This window comes from Vigna umbellata, chromosome 1 (genome assembly GCF_029865625.1).
Source record: "Vigna umbellata cultivar VRB3 chromosome 1, Vumbellata_1.0, whole genome shotgun sequence".
In the NCBI taxonomy this organism is placed as follows: Eukaryota; Viridiplantae; Streptophyta; class Magnoliopsida; order Fabales; family Fabaceae; genus Vigna; species Vigna umbellata.
In genome coordinates, this window is record NC_142165.1 from 101,340,203 (window position 1) to 101,361,161 (window position 20,959).

Here is a 20,959-nt window from a genome sequence, read left to right on the forward strand (position 1 = left end):
TATTGAAATTGTTTTTAATTGATTAAAATTATGATAACAATAAAACACCTTTTACAAAAAAAAAACTATCATTTCAAACATAATTTAGCATTATGAGTTTGGAATATACAAACATAAAAAGATTTTGCTCAATTGTGATTAATATCATTTGTTGGATTTGTTATACTTAAAAGTAAAATAACTCAAACGTGTATGTTTATAACTTGATTCAATGTTTATTATAAAACAATTGACACTACTTACTTGTGATATTTTTTTAATATATATATATATATATATATATATATATATATATATATTAAAAATACTTTTTTTTTTCATAATTTTAATTCAACTATAGTCTTAAAATTCATGCCTTATTGATCAAGAGGTCAGGAGGAGGAATATGATGAGCAAAACTAACTCTATGAAATGATGTAATTTTGATAAAATGTTTATCCACATGTTTGCTTAAACGTTTACATAACTAGTCCCATGATTTGATACAACAAAAAGTGTAGTATGGGAATTACAAAGTTCATACACATATAACGAGTCATGGTGTGAAAGAAGAAAGTCCACGTGAAAAATAACATTGAATATGAACATCTTACTCACACAATTCCATTTTGAATACAAACTGATACTTCTTTTTTTTTATAATATTTAAAGAATATATCGTTAGACAAAATTAATGTAGTCATTATATAAAACATCGCTAATTTGATCAAATAAGGATATTGCAATACACCTGTCAAATTAAAAATTTAAATTTAAGAAAACAACCTAAAATATAAATAAATGAGCAAATTATATTGTAGCATTTCCGTTTTATCGTTCCAGATTCAAAGGTTGTTGTTAACGAATCTCATTCATTAGTACCTTATCTGAAGAAGCAGAACTGCCATAAGGCAACATTGGATTGGTTGGACGGCAGAAAAGGAGGATTAAAACCACACTTAAGAAGTGAAATAAAAAAAAAAAAAAAAAGTAGAAGGTGAAGTCAATGGGGGTAACTCGACACTCATTTGACTTTCTCTTTCTTCAGACAAATCAAACCGTTCATGTCCTTCCGACAACCCTCAAATAATCACCACAGTAACTTGATTGCTTTTTATCACTATCAGACAAACGGTCACAGGTTCAACGCTTCGGATTCTGGTTAAACCCAACACAAGCCCACGAGTCTCACGCTTTTCACACTCTCTCGATGGGCTTCGTTTTCGGAGTGGTGGTCGGAATTGTCGTGGGCCTGGGCATCATAGTAGGCTTCGTCCGCTGCGAGAATGCTCGGGCCGCCCAACGCTCCCAGCTCGCCACCACCATCGCCGCCTTCGCCAGGATGACCGTCGAAGATTCTAGAAAGATCTTGCCGCCTCAGTTCTACCCTTCCTGGGTCGTTTTCTCTTCCAGCCAGAAGTTGAGCTTTCTTCTCTCAACACGCACTTTCTTTTATCTCCTCGTGTCAATTTCGGTCTTGAACTCACGCTGTTGTGATGTTTTCAGTTGACATGGCTTAACTCGCATCTCACCAAGATCTGGCCCTATGTTAATGAGGTAGCTCGTGGTTTATGCTTCAGATGTGGCTTTCGTGGTGGTTGTTCATTTCTTTTTTGTTATTTTGTTCATGCGTCGGTTTTGCTAGGCCGCATCTGAGCTCATAAAGACGTCGGTGGAACCCGTTCTTGAACAGTATAGACCCGTGATATTGGCTTCTCTCAAGTTTTCAAAGTTTACACTTGGTACTGTGGCGCCACAGTTCACAGGTCCGTTCGATCCAATTGCTTTGGAATTTTGGCAATCAGCATTTCCTATGGTGCAATTGGTACTGTTGTCATCTGACTGTGCTTACTTAGACGTATTTGTGATTTGCCTACAGTCCAAGACTTGTTTGCTTTTATTTGATTTCCCATTTTTCATTTCTTTAGCCGGGTTTGGACTGTAGGGGAACTGGCTTGCAGTGCTGAATGGAGTGGAAACCTAGTAGATGCGAAATGGGAATGCAGACAATATATATTTGCTTAATAAAACAAAAATGTAGATGAATTATCATGAATCAACTACGCTTAAAGTTCAAGAGCAGAAGCATAAGTTATTTGATACTTCTATAACACGCGTAACATATTTTGAAAATAGGACAACTAGATTTCAGTTTTTTCACCAACCTTATGAGCTTTGGCCTCTGCTTCTATGACATTAAAATGGTTTTCTAATTTCCACATTGGTGAAGCATAAAGGAAATGATAGCCTTTCCATTCTGCTTCATTTTTACCAGTTTTATTTTTCAGCTGCCCCAGTAGGCATGCCCTCAAACTCGCATCTTTTTAATTGCATGAATCCTAACAAGGTCAAACTTGAGGTTATTTGTTGTTCCCTTGCTTCTAGCTTATGCAAAAATATTTAAGTGGGTTCTTCTTTTACCCATTTCATCCTATCATTTTTACTTTATTGAGGACCTTCTGATTTGTTGATGTTCTTCTTTAGGTGTGTCTATAATTGAGGATGAAGGGGATGGTGTTACAATGGAGCTAGAAATGCAATGGGATGGGAATCCAAGTATTATACTCGATATTAAAACTCTTCTTGGTGTTGCACTACCAGTGCAGGTACTTTCAACTTTTTACTGCCACTGCATGTCTGGTTGCTAGTTATTACCGGTATCTGGTTAGATGCTTTCAAATGGATCAGTTATTTAGGTTATTGTATTAATTTTCTCCCTATCCTCATCTTTCAAGGCTCCAAGCCAAACTGTGCCTTTTCTTTTCACTCAAACTATTGTAAGACCTGATTTCTTCCAATTTAACTAGAGATCTTATCCAATTAGCTCCTAAACTGAATATTAATTATATTGGATTTGTTTGTTGTTTTATATTTCATTAGTGGCACCCCATTGATAAGAACTATGAGGATAGAAGAACATTTGACTAGGTGAAGGAAAGATTGTCTTCCTCCTTCCTTTGCCATGATTATTAACATGCATAAAAAATTATTTAATGTTTGTGAGTAAAAGCTTTTTGATTTGAAATCTATAATTTTTTGCTTAAGTAATATGCATTAAGTTTGTGAGGTTTATTCTTTGAAAGAATATAGTTGATTTTGTGATCTCACTCTCTTTTCAGGTAAAAAATATTGGGTTTACTGGTGTTTTTAGGTTGATCTTTAAGCCTCTAGTTGATGAATTTCCTGGTTTTGGAGCTATTAGCTATTCATTAAGGCAGAAGGTATGATATATCTTCTTAAATCTGTTCATTTCCTACTTTTCTCCATGCATCTACATTAGGATAAACTTTCAATGTATGTATTAGTTTTTTTTTGTCTTACAATGGTGCCAATCACTCTCTTAGGGTTTATTTTTAATTAAAGCAAACATATGTTATATGTTTTGCAAGATGTAGACAAATAATTGGCTAAAAACTGCATTAGTCTCATGGATAAAATCTGATTGAACTTTAGATTTGTATTTAGTTATTCTTGCATACTAGGTGAGTCCACGCTCAACAGCAAGGTCCACCTTGTGACTTGATGGTTACAGTCACTAATTATGGAAATGGCTCCTGTCCTCGGAACATCTCTGTCTTCAATGTGGTCTAATACAGCCACATGCACTGCCCACCTATCACATTTCTTTATGCATGCCTGTAATACTTGTCAAGCCATACTTTTATAAAGACATTATACCTTATGCACCACATGTGATATATTTAACCATTGCAGAAAATTTTAATTTTCAGAAAAAGTTGGATTTTACACTTAAAGTCATCGGTGGCGACATATCAGCAATCCCTGGATTATATGATGCAATTGAGGTTTGGACTACTCCCACTGTCTGTTAAGGATACCTGTTTGTAGTTTGTCACGATTCTTTGCTTTAGCTTAGCATCTCTCTGACTCCGATGATGAATATGTCATGTTAATTGTCATAGAGCACACTGTTATTTGAAAGTTTTTCCAGTATTCGTGCCGAAACTTGTAACTTTAAAATATTTTTGTCTTCCAACCAGATGTTATGTTTTTTATTACCCTTTTATTTGTAGAAGCCATGGCACAAATTTAATACGCAGCCCGTAAATGTTTGTTAAAAGAATTATTTATATCAGCTCCAGTAGATTTTTTAACTCTGTCATTCAATTTGTTTTTTTGATTTACCATTTATTGAAGTTTGATAGAAGATTATTTTGCATTCTTCACCATTGTTTGAAAAAAAATGGCCATAACTTGGTATTCATTTTACCTTGGTTATAAAAATGCATATTGTTCTGAAGTGCATTTTTGTAACTGAAGTTCAGCTTACTCACCAAACATCATTACTGCTAAGTATTAGTGAATAAATAAAGATAGGTTTTTATCTCACTATTTCTTCAAAAAAAAATCCAAAAGTTTTTTGTGTATTAACTTGTTAAATCAAATTAGGAAAGATGTTGAATTATGAATGTGAAATTTAAATTATAAACATGTAGCTTTTATAATTGCATCCCGCTTCCTCTTCAATTTTCGTATCTTCAACTTTTTTTCATTGCTTCATTGTTAGCATACGTTGTGTTCAATTTGAGTATTAAGTTAGAAAATGTAGACTGCTGAATTCACTAGTCAGATGCTTTTTGTCATTCTAAGTTTGTGAAATCTTTTGAAATGAACTTTTAAGTGTCTATATAAACAATATTTTGTCATGTATGAGGGGTTCTATGTAATTGTTTTCATATGTAGAAAATGTAAATAAAGTCATTATTATGTTGGTTCCTCTGAGTTTACGTGTACCTCTGCTACTTTAGGTGGTTGCTACTATATATATTTGGTATTGCGCTATCTTTCATATCATTTATAAAATTTATTATTGTAATCTACTCTATTTAATCTTTCATAAACAGAATAATCACCTGAGCTTATTATCTTTCTTTATGATATGAACTTTGAGAGAACAAGCTCATAATTGTTGGAGAGTTTAAGATTTATAAACCTTTCATTGTAATCCTATACATACAATATAAGTCTCACCTTACAGTTGGATTTTAATCATCCTACTGTGCTTTACAGCTCCATTGCCTGTACAAATTGATGCCACCACTTGCGCCTCTTGTTTGAACTTTGAGAGACATAAACATGGTGGAAAGTGCTGATACCAATTAATAATAACTGTAAGGGTGTGTTTGTTTTAGAAAATGGATTTGAGGAAGTGAATTTGAGGAGAAATAAAGGTGAAAATGAAGTTGTTTGGATTAAGAGAAAGGTGGTGAGAAATGAAGGGATTTGAGATGAAAGTTTATGAAAATTAGTGAGTGATGTGATAGATTTGATAGATTAAAAATTATTATAAATGTTCAATGCATTAAAAAGCTATATTTTAAGATGATAATACAAATATAAGTTATTTTATTTGATTAAATCTATTTCCATGCAAATCTCTTCAATAGAGCTAAGAAAGTTGAGATGCATATTATATCTCGATTTCCGTGTAAATTCTTTTTGGTTTTGGCAATTTCCTTATCAACAGTAAATGCGTGCCTTTTCTTCGTGAGAAACAAACAGGGCCTAAGAGACCTCATTAGAGAAGCTAGTCATTGTAGTTGGAGAGCTCTATGCCTTATAAACCCCGCGTGGTCTACATTAGAATCCGATGCTTTCATACCTTGCAATTGGATCCCAACATGCTCCTATATCTTTCTTATGCCTTTTGTCCCTTTCTCTCTAATTAGATGAATTAGATAGGTTTCTGAAATTCAGATGTTTTATAATAATTAGGTCTTGTAAATTATTACAGGGGGCAATCCGTGACGCTGTTGAAGATTCAATTACATGGCCTGTGAGAAAAGTTGTATCCATATTGCCTGGAGATTACAGGTAAATCAATCACAGTTTGTTGTTTTTTTCCCTTCTAGTTATTATGTTAAAAATTAGAGGGTTTAGATATAGAGGGAGGAAAAAAGTACTCAGAATAATAAAGTTATCCATGACCCTATTTATATTAATAACGTTCTCACTTCAACAACGAAATACTTGACTCCTAATCCAAATTAAATTTATGTAATCATGAATTTCACCAGAACTAGGAAGTACTAAGAGACCATCTAAGATATTATGTTCTTAAGATACCATAGCAAATTATGTGATAATTTGTAATTCAAATGACTTGATCACGGGACTACTTTCAGTATGATCTCAGCTGATTAAATCACTCGTTTTCATTATGAACCTCAACTTTATTTTCTTGTTCAGTGATTTGGAGTTGAAACCTGTGGGTATATTAGAAGTAAAGCTTGTGCAAGCAAAGGAATTAACAAACAAGGATATCATTGGAAAATCAGATCCATATGCTGTAGTATACATACGACCTCTACGTGACAGAATGAAGAAAAGCAAGACAATTGTATGTTGGTTTCTTTTTCCTCTCTATATCTTCCTATGGAAGTTATTGGATTTCAGTTACGGAAGAAATAACTAATTTTGTTTTCTCCCTCCAGAACAATGATTTGAATCCAATTTGGAATGAGCACTTTGAGTTTATTGTCGAAGATGTGTCCACTCAAAACCTAATTGTTAAAGTTTATGATTCTGAGGGTCTACAGTCATCTGAATTGATTGGTTGTGCTCAGTTGCGGCTTGCTGAACTTCAACCTGGTAAAGTGAAGGATGTTTGGTTGAAGTTGGTCAAGGATCTGGAGATCCAAAGGGATAACAAGAACAGAGGACAGGTGAGAAATACATGAATGACTTGCTATGTTAAAACTTAAAAGTATTGAGGGCTAGAAGATTCTTGGTTGAGGGGAGAAAGTTTTTGTTGACAATAGAGTTTGCCTTTGAATTCCAACTAACACTATAATGCTTAACTATTGTGTTTTCTGAAAATATGTTAGCGAAATACAATCGTTTTAGTGGCATACCTGGAGCTGGATAAAACTGAACTTGAAACACTTATTTGTCATACATCTCCTATTTCCACTTCTATTTGAAATTATTGTTTCAAATTGGTCATTTGCTAAAATTATTGTATAACTAAATATTTAATAGTCTAAGCATGAAAGCACTATACACATACGAAGATATAGGGATGAATATGTGCAAAGTGCATTCAAAAGATAATGTGGTTCCTGATGTCAAGTCAATCAAGCTTTTTCATCAAGAGGGGAAGTGCCTTAAGCTTTTGGGTAGGCTGGTCTTGTCATTCATGCTATGCCCCTGTCCAATATATGGACGAAAGAAGTGGTTAACTTTTATTTTTCGTTGTATAATATTAAAATTTAATTCCTGAAAATACTGTTCAAAGATCAAAGTTGTCTGTAGGGGGTATTGATTTGCACCCTAAGTTTTACAAAACCAACTTCTCTCTGAAAGTGTTGGTGCTTTGAATTTCATAGTTCAAAAGTACCAGTAAATATGGATTTATAATAATTCCCTACTTTGTATACAATTCGGAACATATTTTCGATTGTATGGATGATATAATAAATATATTTGCTTCTTTGTTAAACCTGTTTGTATTAGCTTAATTTGAGTTCAAAATAACTTTTGAAGAACGTCAAAATTTCCCTTGATTAAGTGAAATCTGTCGTGCTACATTTATTATTCTTTCTGCGTAGGTACACTTGGAGCTCTTGTACTGTCCATTTGGCATGGAGAATAGCTTTACAAATCCATTTGCTCCCAACTACTCAATGACATCTCTGGAAAAGGTTCTTAAAAATGCATCGAATGGAATAGAGTCTAATGCAAATGAAAATGCAGCTACCCCGAAGAAAAAGGAGGTTATTATTAGAGGAGTCCTTTCCGTTACTGTAGTATCGGCTGAAGAGTTGCCTGCAACAGATTTCTTGGGGAAATCTGATCCTTTTGTTGTTCTTACCTTGAAGAAAGCAGAAACAAAAAATAAAACCAGGGTATTCCCAGTTTTTTGGTTTAATTAGTTATGAACATGTAACGATCTTGGCCCTAAAAGTTTGTTAATTTCTCAGGTTGTGAATGACAGCTTGAATCCAGTTTGGAATCAAACATTTGACTTTGTTGTAGAGGATGGATTGCATGATATGCTAATTGTTGAAGTTTGGGACCACGACACATTTGGAAAGGTAAAACATTTGCATTATCTTGAATTTTGTTTCTAAGATTACCTTCTTTTATTTATTGTCTTGATGATTTCAAGTCAATTAGTATTGAATTTTAACACATTATGTGGAGTGCCAATTATATATTATAAAAACAACTGAACGGAGGTTAGAAGAAGTCTATGGACGTGTCAATTTATGGGTCCTCAACTATTGAATTAATGAAACTCTTGGACACTTCTACGTTGGATAATGTGGGAAATATGAGTAAGGGGCAAAAATAAAGATCTGGGTTGTAGCAACACTGCACATATGACAAAGAGGGTAGGAAGGAAAAGAGGGGGGGGTTAGTAGCAAGGATAGAAGTGAGAAAAAAGGTAAGGGAGAGAACATCAAGTCATTGAGCGAGGTGGAATGTACATTCGATCATTGTGTGAGTGAGTTCGGGGTCTTTTAGGTAGGAAGGCTTAAAACAAACACCCCTATAAATGTGAGAATATAATATGATACACCTCAAAAACTTAACACTAAAAATTTTGTATGTTTTATTTCTTTCTTTCTGAGTGATTTTGGTTCCTATAATGGGGCTTTATGTCTATCTGTTTTCGTCAATAAATATGTTTTTCTCTCTTTACCATTCATATATGCATGAGAACTATTATGTATGGATTTTATCTTAAAAGAGATTATAGTTTTACAGCCATGAGAGATTCCATCGGGTTAAGATTCTTTTAACTAATTCACACCAGTAAAAAAATTGTTAATTTAGTTAATACTATTAAATATGCTAACAAATTTTATTATTTTGTTTTCTAGAATCACCTTTAAAATTAATATGATACTTCAGAGGATCTAAGATAAGAATTCAATAGGTTCTTAATTCTTTTTTAGTGGATAGCATATTGCCACGTATGGTTAATTACTTCAATAGTAGAATCTAGTTTGAGTTTTTAACTTAGCTTTAGTAGGTATCATTTTATCTCCTCTCTCAAAATCCCTATTTCAATTTAGAAATTATTTTTAGAATAGTTGAGCGACCTTGCTTATTTCTTATGTAAGCAACTTTTATAAAAACTTTAAGTTGTCATTTACTCCAATGATATCTATAAGTTGCGTAGCTTTAAAAGTAAATATAGGTATCCCATTGGAGGTGCTATTTAGTGTAACTTTTAATAGCAAACTCTGCGAAGTTAATCACTGAAATGATTATTTTTTTAATGAAATGATGAAACTAACCTTGATAATTTTATGCTTCTAAATCTTACATAAATCTCATTTTTTTTATAAATGTATAATAGTTAAATCTATTCTATTGCAGTAAAAAATTAAAATTATCATATACTTAAATTTTACAAAATTTAAAGTACCGTTAAGTAACGCAAGAATTACCAACAAAACCAGTTAAGCAATATCAAACTAATAATAATGATGATAATAATTACCTCACTCTAACAAGTTCCGCCCTGGTGACGGATTGGCTGTGTTGGAACTAAAAGAACAGTTTTCTATTCATTAATTCAAGGGGAAACCTCGTACTATATTACTCCGCAAGCGAGAAACTTGTGGTGTCTGACATTAGGATATGTTATGTTATTTCAATTTAATAAAACGGATAAAATAATTTTTTGCTGATTTTTGTGTTGTTAAATTTAAAGTTTGAATTATATATTTTCTCAATTTTCGTTTACATTTTTTCATTATTTAACTACTGAAAATTTGATCCATATGAATGGTCCTGAATCAAACCATTCTTCGTCGTGATGGTTTGATTCAGATTTGTTAAAAGTTATTTTCGCATTCAAATCGAACCGTCTAATAAATTTTGATCGATTTGATGAAATATTACTCGTCTATGTTGAATTAGATATATATCCACTTATTAAAATTGTCATTCAAAGCCTATTCTTATCAAGTTTTCTTGGACTACTATATCGCCATTATCGAACTCCTCTCAGACCGCCCATAATATAATCCTCATGGTTACATTAGCACCCAGTCTCACTACCGAGCCTTCCCTATAAATTCCACCACTTATCCATGATGACAATTTTGTTATGTACTAGGTTTTCTGGTGTTCACAACAGTATACAGGCTTGTTTCATTCATTCTTGTTCCTACTCTTAACCTGTTTTCTTACTTTGTCCGCAAACAAGCCGTTATTGAAATTAAGATGTTTTGTCTAAGGTTTAAAAATAGGATACTGTATATTGAGTCAAAACATGTATGAAGCTCATTTTTAATTCATCCTAAAGTAAGGGTAAACTATTGGATTATGAGTCCATGAAGGGTATCATAAAGAATTAGACTAAAGTAATTTTTCTCGCTTAACAAGTCTCCTCACTATAAGGGAGTTTGTAGAACTTGTGTCATTTTGTGAAAGGTTTGAAAATATAGGTGTTTTATATAAAAGTTTAAAGTTTATGTGTGTTTTTGTTTTCGTGTGGCATGCAGGATTATATGGGGAGGTGCATATTGACGCTCACTAGGGTAATACTGGAAGGAGAGTACAAAGAACGTTTTGAGCTAGATGGTGCTAAATCTGGGTATTTGAATTTGCATCTCAAATGGATGCCACAACCAATTTTCCGTGATGCGTAAATTTCCTCACCTTCTTGCCATCGCTCATCTTCTTTCGTATCTTTATTGTAGTTATTCTTAGCCAATGTATATACTTGTCAAACATAATGATATACGAATTTTTCTATCCTATTATTATTTTCCATCAGCCCTGTGATTTATTACTATTCAAATGTAAAATCAACAGCACGTGGTTGCATAATTGTTGTTTAACTCTAGTTTTGTTGCTTTTATTATCTAGCATTGTCAAATGTTACTAGCATTAAATGTTTTAAATAAATATGGATAAGGTGACAAGTAAATTCCACGCTCGATTATTATATTGTCTGAATCATTTTATATCAAACACTTGGAATCATGGGACGTGCCATTGAATTTAGCTTTCGAACAAAACCAGTAAGAAAAGTACATTTAGGAAAAAGGAGGAACATAGCTTCACCACCTCAAATTGCATATGGAGGTCGTGTTTGACGAACACTTTGGGTTTTAACTTTTGGTGATTTTCTACAATGTTTTGACTTAGTGGTGGTGTTAGAGAATTTAGAATTGTCAATCACTAGCAGAGTTGAAAATGGATCACTTCAGCCTCGATGCTTCGTATCATATTTGAGGGTATAAAGTTGAGCATCCTCAGTATAACACCGATGCGCTTGATCTAGACGATTATCGGCTATAGATTTTCTACATTTGATGCTACGTATATGGAACCACTAATCATTACAATTCATCCTTTACCTGAACTAATGACTTGAAATGTCACTATATAGTTAGATAGAGGATCTCTTAAAAACAAGAATACTAAAATAGTGGATCAAAACGTAAGGGACAAAAATTTCTTTAGCAAGAAGCAATTATATGAAAATATTGACTTTTTTAAATATTTGAAAGAACAAAAATGAAAGGATTCTCAACTAATGCTGAGTGTTTTGATCAAGGTCCTAGAATTAGCTTATAAGCTTCGACTAAAGAGGAATAAATTGATTCATACTGAAATTAATGAAAATAATCAAAACAAAAAGAAAGTCTAGTCACCTGGATAGTAAATCTTGAGTAACAAAATTAAAATGATGAATCGATGAATCATATATCATTTCAGTAAATATAGAACATTGAAATAACTAAATTGTTCGGTTCCATGAGTTTACTATTCTGGAACCAACCTGACAAATAAAAAAAAAGTCATAATCTGACTTGTAAGTTGTAATAGATCACTACTAATGAAGAATATGATGAGAAAAAATGAATAAAGTAAACAAACCGACCAAATTCATTACATTGATACATAAACGTATTCACAAATTTAAACACTTCATCCAACCATTTGATGAAATGAATTCAATTTGTTCTGTCCCTGAACCAAACTCGTAAATTTTTTAGTGAAAATTTATTTTCAAGAACTTATAGATCTCTGTCCTCTGTCCTCTGTCCTTACTCAATTTCCAACGTTTGAATAGAGTGAAAAATCGAGCTAATAATTTAAGAGAAGTTGATAATGTAAGCTTTTGTTGATGATAGCAGAAAGAACTAGACGAAAGGAATTAAACCCTAATATGAGAAACTCCCATTTAATGCGAATATAAGTATAACGACGTCATAACGTAACTGTATATTGAAACTAGAAAGACTGTTTAAGATAGTTAATTTTTTTCTTTCGTACAAAAAACAAATTTGTGTGATGTTTTTCTTGAGTATAAGAAAAATAAATGTTGACTGATATAACACAATATCACACAGATCACTGAAACGGAAGCATAACAATATGCAGGTAATATCTGGTTACCAATTTTTTCCTCCTGCTAAAAGCATATGTTCATTAATACTCTTAGCAGCTGTGGTAACACAACAAGCATACAAGCCAATACATATAGCATTTCCATGGTCTTTCATTTTGCTCATTCGGATAGTATTCACCTGCATATATACACACCAAAGAACACACTGCTTCAAAGTTCCGAATTACATGTCGGCAACTTCATCTATAACTGTCAATAGAAAATGTTTCAGCTTTCTTCTTCTCCGATTGGTTCCCCTGCATGCATTACCAGAACTCAACTGGGTTGCAATTATTCTTTGAATGTGCGTCAAGCATCATAACAAGAAATTACATCATTGGTTTACATATATCTTCAAAGAATCAGAGTAGAAGTTCTACTCTTAACCAGGTTACCATTTTATCTCGATCAAAAGTTATTAGAAAAGGACTAAAAATCAGTACATTTAGGTTAATTTAGGAACAACCTCTTTTGTCGGTTTTAAAAGAAATAATTCTCTATCTAAATAAGCCATGCTTTAGATTTAGAATGCATGACCCATTAAATGTGAATGCATATTTTGCAAATGATATATAGGACAAGTAGTCCCATGCACAACCATGTACAATCATTATATAATCAATCAAACAAAAATAAGTTTATAAAACCAATTATCATTCCTAAACGACAACTAAACCACAATTAAGAATGACATAGATCTATCTCCAAGTTCCATACAGGTAAAGATCCATTAAAAAACAATATAGATAATCCACTACCCCAAAATATTTACTACTAATATTATTGCGTAGTTATTACTATTCCATTGATTGTAACTCTTGAGCACCAACTTCGAAGTGCCTTCGCAGAACACCACCTCCCCTCCTCCCCTGAACCCAAGATGAGACTGAGATGCGTCAGAAAAGACTGACGACCTCTCTAGGCACCTTAAAACTAATCAACAAGAGATTACGTGATTTTAGAAATTTTCTTAGCCCCTTAAGAACAGTAACTATCTTAGAATATAGGGTTTTCTCTTATATACTCTTCTCAAATTCTATCTATAATCTTGTGCGACTTGAATTTTTCTTAATAGAATCCCACACTCCTAATACTATTATGTTTGGTACATTAACTATAATAAGACTGTTTTAATGAATTAAAGATAAACTCAGATAATGTTAGGAACTCATAATTGAAAAAAAGAAAGAATAGTGATATTCTTTATTATATAGACGGAAAAGAACAAAAAATAAAAATAGGAGAGCACTCTCTCCTCCAAGGGTTTCCCTTCACAAAGAGATAAAGCTCAATCTACAAAATTATCCCCAAAAATCCCTGCATACAAGGACCCCCCAACTATATAAAGGATACCTCACACCCTAACAACCTAACTAAACTATTTCTTAATTTGTTTCCTCCTATCATACACATTATATCCTATCAGATAATATCTTAAATTTAGACTTAATTTAACAAAACTATAAGGTAAAAGTTGTTACCCCAATCATGCACTCCATTCAGAATTCTCTAGTCTAGGTAAAAGTCGAGTTTTTCTCGATAACACTCTGCTAAGTTGTATGTATTGCATGTGTTGTGATTCTTGTCAACCAAAATAAGGTTTGAACTCCCAGGGGTTCAGTTAAGCAAGTTTCTTTGTACCCTTCCCAACATGTAAGAATAAGAAAACATCACTCAAAACAACTCTCCAAATTACAACTTTTAATTCCTCATAACAGCAACATAATCACATTTTCCCTGTCACTTGATAGCTATGACAATAAAAGGTGGAGTGAACCTACCAATACTGGTTATGCAATATGAAAGAGTCCGTTGGTACTTTCTTGCCATCATCATTGCGGTTCCAGTGATAGATAGCATGAGTCCTATTGTTTATCTCCAAGGTAGAGTGTCCATAGCTTGCTTCACGAAATGCAGAATATTCAGGCTGTGGATCCAAAAACCTGCACGACCAAGGATAGAATTGAAACTCATATGACAAGACATTTGACAAATGGTAACTACAGATCTTAACCTCTAACGAAAATTGAATCTTATTAATAAAGATTAAATAGACACCCAACCCAAGATAAAAATGGTAAAAAATACGATACTAGATAAAGTTTGTTTAATTTACTTTGCAGCAAGTCCTTCTTGATTTCCACCATCTCCGACTGTTATATAAACAGGCGCTGATTTGTCAGGTAAGGGATACCTGTTTCCGCTTGTTATGTTGTAGTCTATATTGGAGAATCGATACTGAAAGCATGACAGAAAAATTATAAGAATCCACCACGACATTAGATGACTGAAGAAGTATATTGCTCAAGTTGTAGATACCAAGAAAACATACAAGAGTCTGAGTAGGGATATAACCAAAACAATGAGTAGAGAGTGAAAAACATACTGATCTTTCATAAGCATGGACATGCCCAGCAAAGATCACGTCAACTTTGTATTTGATGAACCAGCTCTCAAACACTGATCGCATGCTCTCACCCTCCATATAGTGAGCTCCGTTACTGTTGTAGAGTGGAATGTGCATGAGCACAATGAGCCAAGGAGTCTTCTCCCTATCAACCCGCTTCAGCTCTTCTTGAAGCCACATGTATTGAGGCGTGTATTTTACTGTGAATCACATAGAATACCACACAAGAAAGCATTAAACATTTTCAAGACACCAAACACGCGGCAACAAAATGTGGCAGTTGACAAGTATACATAATGGTAGTGACTTTTCAACCAAAATAGGTACGGCTCTAAGTCAAAACATCTAACATTCTTAAGACTTGGAAACTTCAGAATGCTGCTCTCCACCATTCCTAAGAAAATGGCACCAGAATCCTAATGTAAAGAAAAGCCTTTTTTTTTCCTATTCCCGTTTGGAAAAATCAAATGTTGGTTGCTTATATTGGTACCATATTCCATCTGGACAATTTTACTTGTATTTGGGATATTATTTGTCTTCATTCCTGTTTTTATCAGAACAATGAAGCGGAGACAAACATAAGAAAAATGTCTATCTTGAACTATGAAGCACCGATTCCAACAGGAACGCCACACCCAGCACTCAGACATGATTAATATTTAAGATATAGGATACAGTAACACCGTTTATATATATATATACATAAGAGAAGTTGTTTTCTTTCAAATAATGATGACAGTGTCCAGGAAGAGTTTACTCAATAACAGTTACGACTTTTATTTTCTTAAATCACGCTCAAACTTTGAAAAGATGCAGGATATATTGCCAAGATAAATACTATGAGAATAACTCTTAGTCCGGCTGCCCATTTTTGCTTGGTTTTGCAGCAATTTGATGTTAAAAATGTTCTTTCCTTCATGGAGACTCATAAAAGGAAGTCTTTCTCCCATATTTGATTTCTGGTGGAAAGAACAAGGTCTCTAGGCTCAAGAAGACTTTGTATGGGTTCAAACAGTCTCTCCAGGCATGATTTGGAAGATTAGTCAAGGCCATGACATTCGTGAGTTATATAGACAAAGTCAAGGCCCCAAATGGAAATTTCCATCTTCTCCCAGTTTATGTACACTATGTGATCATTGTAAGTGATGATTAGATAGAAAAACATGCTTTCAAGGAGACGCTTTTGAATTGGAGTTGGTTGGGGTAGCTAAAGTACTTCCTTGGGAAGCCAATTGGAAATTATTGATATCAACTTGAGGTGTGTTGTAATACACATATATTTAAGATAGAAAAATTATCTTTCAATTTCTATTGTAGTTTATCTTTCATAATTTTAAATTTATCTTTTAGACTGGTTTATCTTTTAGGTAAAATATAAACAAAAAGGATAGAAGATATCTTATCTTTTACTATCTTAGATTAAAGATAGTTCTTTTATTTGTGTGTATGTTTTGAATATAGTAAAAACTATATATGAGATTAATCTCTCTTTTGTTGAATATACACATATGATTTCTTATTACAAATAAAAAATAATAACAAACTAACTAAAAATAAAAACTAAATATAAAATAAAGATAATATATCTAACCGTATGCATATATGCACACACTGAATTACATGTGTTGTAACCTGAACAAAATTGAATTGAAACAAATGAACATGTAAGGAATATTAATAAGTAGATAAAGAGGAGATTAGTTACCAAATGGCGAATAGCTGGATAGCACAATTATATGAGCAGACGCACGCCTCACTGCATACCAGAGGGGGCTGCTGCTATTGGAGGCCAAATAGGGAGTAGTATATCGGTAAAGAAAGTTTTTGAAAGGAACAACTTCTCTCTGACAAAGCATATTTGTATAAGGATATTAGAGCCAGGTTAACATTAAATGCAAGTGTATAAATTTCCAACATAAGCAACGGGAAAAGATTAGCATCTTAAGTGAATGTGTTGCAACAAATCACATGAATATTTACTTCAGCATCTGTTCTTGTGCCAACCATTCACCGAAACAGTAAGAAATATCTTATTATGTACAAAACAAGTAGTTGTTTGCTACTTGAAATTTGGGATATATTAAGAGCTACAAAAATAATCAAGTTGTTCATGGCATATAAAAGATGTTGCTCCAAAACTGTAGAAATAGTAAGATGGCGTATCAAAGAATATATCTAGTTCACACCAAATAGTTTGATGGAGCTGAAAGTCAGCTAACTCATATTTTGCAGATGATCATGCATAGTTTTTGAAAAGGAACAAACCAGCTCACACATAGTTAAGAAGAATAAAAAGTAAACATGTTTCTTATACTTTTCATTTCCTAAAAAAAGAAAAAGAAAGGGAAAGCTGAAACCATGACGATGGTTTATTATTTCAATGATCCCGTAATAATTAGTCCATTTCATTCTATTAATTTAGTGCAATAAGAACAACTAAGGCACATGATAGACTCAGGTCAGTATATTACCATGTAAGGCATGTAATCTATTTCGTGATTTCCGGCAGACCATATCCATGGATGATATGCTGTACTCCTTTCAACAAATCGGCCCCACGTATCCCACCGCAAACCAACATCATTGTATTCGTACCTATCAGCGTAAGAAAGATCTCCGACATATAAGACAGCCTCCGCTCCACTCTGTATATAATGCTCAAGGGTGGAAAGAGAATTAAACGTTTGGCCCAAATCGCCTGCAATATTTATGCAATGATTCATTTATGAGAGCGACAAATTAAAACTTGTGGGAACTCATAGCAAAAGAACATTCTGATAGACATTTTGTGAAATAAAAATAGAAAGAAACTATAATTGAGGATACAGAAAACTATTTTGTAGAAGAACGATCGTGGGAAAGCAGAAAACTTACCAATTATCCCAAATTTGTAGGAAGCATCCGGGTCAATTTTGGGGGGTGTTTCAAACCAAAATTCTCGAGAAGAATCACCGCTTCCGATTCTGTAGTAGTATTTAGTCTTATACTGAAATGGGGGTATCACTGATTTAATTAAATGAACACACGTTCTACACACAGCAAGATGAGAATTAACAAGCACAAGATTAATTTAAAAAAGAAAACATATTGTGTATTATGCGTTAGACTTCACTTTTGAATTGATTTTACTTTTGACATTTCAAGTATAATGCCACTGATGATGATAACTCTAATATCGTAAATTGATCAACAATTACCTCAAGGTCTTCAAGAACACAATGATGAATGTATCCCGACTTGTATTCATGAAAAGTATAGTTTCTAACTGTGCCTTCTAAACTAGTTTGAAATTTACTCTCTGATGTGCCGTATTGTACATGGCTGGGCCCTGGTTCATCTGGGGTCACCCATGAGATGATTACAGCTTTTCCATCGTAGTCACCTTGCGTGATGTGCACCTACAGTGGAATTAGTCAATACAGCAGAGTTTATTTGAATAAAAGGAAAAACATTAGAATGTGAAACTGCTTCAAATATCCAATACGGTTTTCCAAGGAGTAAGATCCTCATCAGAGTTTCACTAAATACTATTAGCGCATTCATAATAAAATCAGCCTTGTTATTCTGGTATCACTTACTTGCTGAGGTGCATTATAACCCTTCGGAACTGCAAATGCTTCATGATCAAGGGGGAGGTCAACTGCAGGCCACTCTGACCGAATGAAGGAGCTAGTGATCCTAGCACTCCCATCTCTAATAGAAACCAAGAAGACAAAGGAAGCAAGAACAAAATTCAGTAACATGGTCTGCTCTCTTCTTTCCATCGGCATGAATGTTGTCTTTCTCTGCCTACTGAGTCCTAACCATCTGCATTCAAGAATCCCAACGATTGTCACTCATGCTTTACACATAGTACGCCAAATACATTTTGATCTAATCTACATTGAAATAACTTATTTCAAGATAAATCTCCACTGTTCTGTTCCAATTATCTCTCACGCTGATTCGTTTATTTATTTTCACACTCTTTTACCATCGAAAATGGTTCTCATTCTCTGACTAGGTTTGATCTCTACTTGAATCCGCTGAATATCAGATCTACACTAGCAATCAATCTAAACATAAGCCAATTCAATCATAAAACAGGCGAAGTTACAGTTGCACAAGGCTTTCCTAATTATCGTCTTGATTTTGAACAGCGGTAGGTTCGTGAAGATGCACCACACTCTCCAGAACTCGTAATGATCCATCATGCATCCTTTACTATTAAAACTAAGCGAGTGATTTATAATCTAGATCCAAGACAAGTGAAAGAGAGATAGAGAGAGATTTACCTCGAAATGAAGTATCTGCAGAGAAGACAACAACGGGAAGGCAAGCAGAGGAAGCAAACGAAAACAGAGAGACACGCAGAAGTGAATAATTGGTTATTGGTGATTGATTGAGTTTGAAGGGAAGGTTATGGAGAAGAATGGTACACGAAAACTAATGCATTTAATGCATTGCTATGCCTTGTCCTCTTCTTCATTCCTTCCATCTTTACATTCTTTTTAAATAAAAATAATATATAAGTTAAATAATACATAATTAAAATTATAATTGAAGTAATTCTTGATGTCGTTGTTGTTGTCAATTTTGTTCCCTTGTATTTTCTAAAATACTCTTCATTAAAAATTTAAATGTATCATTCCACCTAAGTCCATTGTGTGCAGTTTGTAAAAATTTAAAAGTTTATTATTCAACTCTTTTTCAACAAAAGTTACTCATAATTTATATTTATTATAATATAATTTTATATAATTCTTTTTAGCGCATGAAAACAAATAATAAGATAATGATTTGTGTAATTAAAAAAAAATTAAGTAACACATACTCAATTGAAACAAAAAATTAAGTATTTAATAAATAACAAAATTTAAGAAAGATTCAATTAAAAATATACAAATTTATAAAAGGCTTAAAACTTAATAAATATTTATTTTATAAATATGATATATTTATAAATATAAATTTAGATTTTATTTTACAATCTATTTTAATATTTTTTATAGAATATCTCCTTATTTATTTATAGTTAATAGTAAATAATTATTTTTTAAAATTTTCTTTTTTAAGCATTATATTTACGATAAATATTTACTTCTATAAAATAATTAAATTTTGTTAATTTTTTTAAAATGTAATCAAAAGTTAAATAAACTTATTAATAGACAACTTCTATCAGTTTACCTCAACTTGCCTTATATTTAAAATATCTTAATTACTTAAATATATTTTTTTTAAATAATAATTAATATATCATTCAATTCAAACATTTTAAAAATATAAATAATAAAGAGTACGAGCTTGATTATTTTATTTAAAATAGTCATATCATAAATAGAAATTTTTATATATTTTTTAATTGAAATTCATTTTATAAGAATTATTCTCTTTGAAATTTTTTTCAAATTTTTTTCTATTTTATAAGATTCATTGATTTCATTTTTTATTTGTTTAAAGATTAGAGTATGTCTACGACTCATGATGACAAAGTCTATATTTCTATTCGATAAGTTTGTTAAACATAGTAAATTCATATTTTACTTATTTTAGAGTTTTTTAGCTTTTATAATGCATGTATGAGGTTAGAGGGTTGCATAAGTCATCTCAAAGATTTAGATGAATTTATGTTCAATTAAGATTGTTTGGGTATGGTCACATAATTGATCAGATTTTTTTTTATACATGTATTGCTTTCTTTATCATTAAGAGTGCTTAAAGGCAAATAAAATTATGTTTTATGTTCATAAGTCATATAAGAGAAGTTAGTCATTTAAAAATTTATTGTATTGTTAATGAGATTGTGGTTAATTTTTTTTTATGAATGTTTGAATTGTTGCATGAAGTGATTTTGTTTGTTTGATGTTGTAAATTGCTGAACTAGCTAAATTGATGGATTTAAACACAAATATTATATGTCATTGGAGTTTTGATGGGAAGTTATTTCAAGGATTGGTAAATCTAGCTCAATTGATTTTAATGAGTGTATTTTATGCTTACGTAATAATATATTTTGAGTTTTGAAATGTAAGAAAAATACCTATTAAAACCCATTGATCATGTTCATTAATCTAATGGTAGTGTATATATATATATATATATATATATATATATATATATAATTTTTAAATTGGTTGATGAATGAGATAATTGAGTGTTTATAAATTGAGTGTTAAATTCTATGATTGGTATGTTAACATAGTATATCT

The 20,959-nt window shown here is 32.4% G+C and overlaps 2 protein-coding genes across 4 annotated transcripts; one reads left to right on the top strand and one right to left on the bottom strand.

Annotated features, from left to right (window-relative positions):
* Positions 1-978: 978 nt before the first annotated feature.
* On the top strand, positions 979-10,825 carry LOC124837571 (synaptotagmin-5). 3 transcript variants are annotated; one of them, XM_088105206.1, is made up of 12 exons: positions 979-1,405; positions 1,492-1,536; positions 1,625-1,745; positions 2,464-2,585; positions 3,099-3,200; positions 3,711-3,785; positions 5,735-5,814; positions 6,190-6,340; positions 6,435-6,665; positions 7,551-7,847; positions 7,923-8,036; positions 10,464-10,825. In XM_088105206.1, the coding sequence occupies exons 1-12, from the start codon at positions 1,190-1,192 to the stop codon at positions 10,608-10,610; spliced, it is 1,701 nt and encodes a 566-aa protein (XP_087961332.1). In that variant the 5' UTR covers positions 979-1,189; the 3' UTR covers positions 10,611-10,825. The 3 variants fall into 3 exon arrangements, with proteins under 3 accessions (XP_087961332.1, XP_047168935.2, XP_047168936.1); XM_047312979.2 differs by lacking the exon at positions 979-1,405 and having other exon boundaries at positions 1,516-1,536; XM_047312980.2 differs by lacking the exons at positions 979-1,405; positions 1,492-1,536; positions 1,625-1,745 and adding an exon at positions 1,781-1,804.
* A 1,455-nt stretch (positions 10,826-12,280) lies between these two features.
* LOC124837583 (bifunctional purple acid phosphatase 26-like) lies at positions 12,281-19,202 on the bottom strand. Its single transcript, XM_047312993.2, has 10 exons — positions 19,043-19,202; positions 18,347-18,575; positions 17,966-18,166; positions 17,643-17,754; positions 17,240-17,466; positions 16,474-16,612; positions 14,748-14,968; positions 14,478-14,599; positions 14,143-14,304; positions 12,281-12,618 (listed from the first exon to the last, which is right to left on the bottom strand). The coding sequence occupies exons 2-10, from the start codon at positions 18,536-18,538 to the stop codon at positions 12,546-12,548; spliced, it is 1,449 nt and encodes a 482-aa protein (XP_047168949.1). The 5' UTR covers positions 18,539-18,575; positions 19,043-19,202; the 3' UTR covers positions 12,281-12,545.
* Positions 19,203-20,959: the final 1,757 nt, after the last annotated feature.

Bases quoted from the DNA above. Each gene is read 5' to 3' on its own strand.
- LOC124837571 (XM_088105206.1), top strand. From the start codon at position 1,190: ATGGGCTTCGTTTTCGGAGTGGTGGTCGGAATTGTCGTGGGCCTGGGC. The intron at 5,815-6,189 runs GTAAATCAATCA...TTTCTTGTTCAG, and splicing joins ATATTGCCTGGAGATTACAG to TGATTTGGAGTTGAAACCTG. The intron at 6,341-6,434 runs GTATGTTGGTTT...TTCTCCCTCCAG, and splicing joins TGAAGAAAAGCAAGACAATT to AACAATGATTTGAATCCAAT.
- LOC124837583 (XM_047312993.2), bottom strand. From the start codon at position 18,538: ATGCCGATGGAAAGAAGAGAGCAGACCATGTTACTGAATTTTGTTCTT. The intron at 16,613-17,239 runs GTAATATACTGA...ATGCTTTGTCAG, and splicing joins TAGATTACATGCCTTACATG to AGAGAAGTTGTTCCTTTCAA. The intron at 14,969-16,473 runs GTAACTAATCTC...TGTGATTCACAG, and splicing joins ATCCAGCTATTCGCCATTTG to TAAAATACACGCCTCAATAC.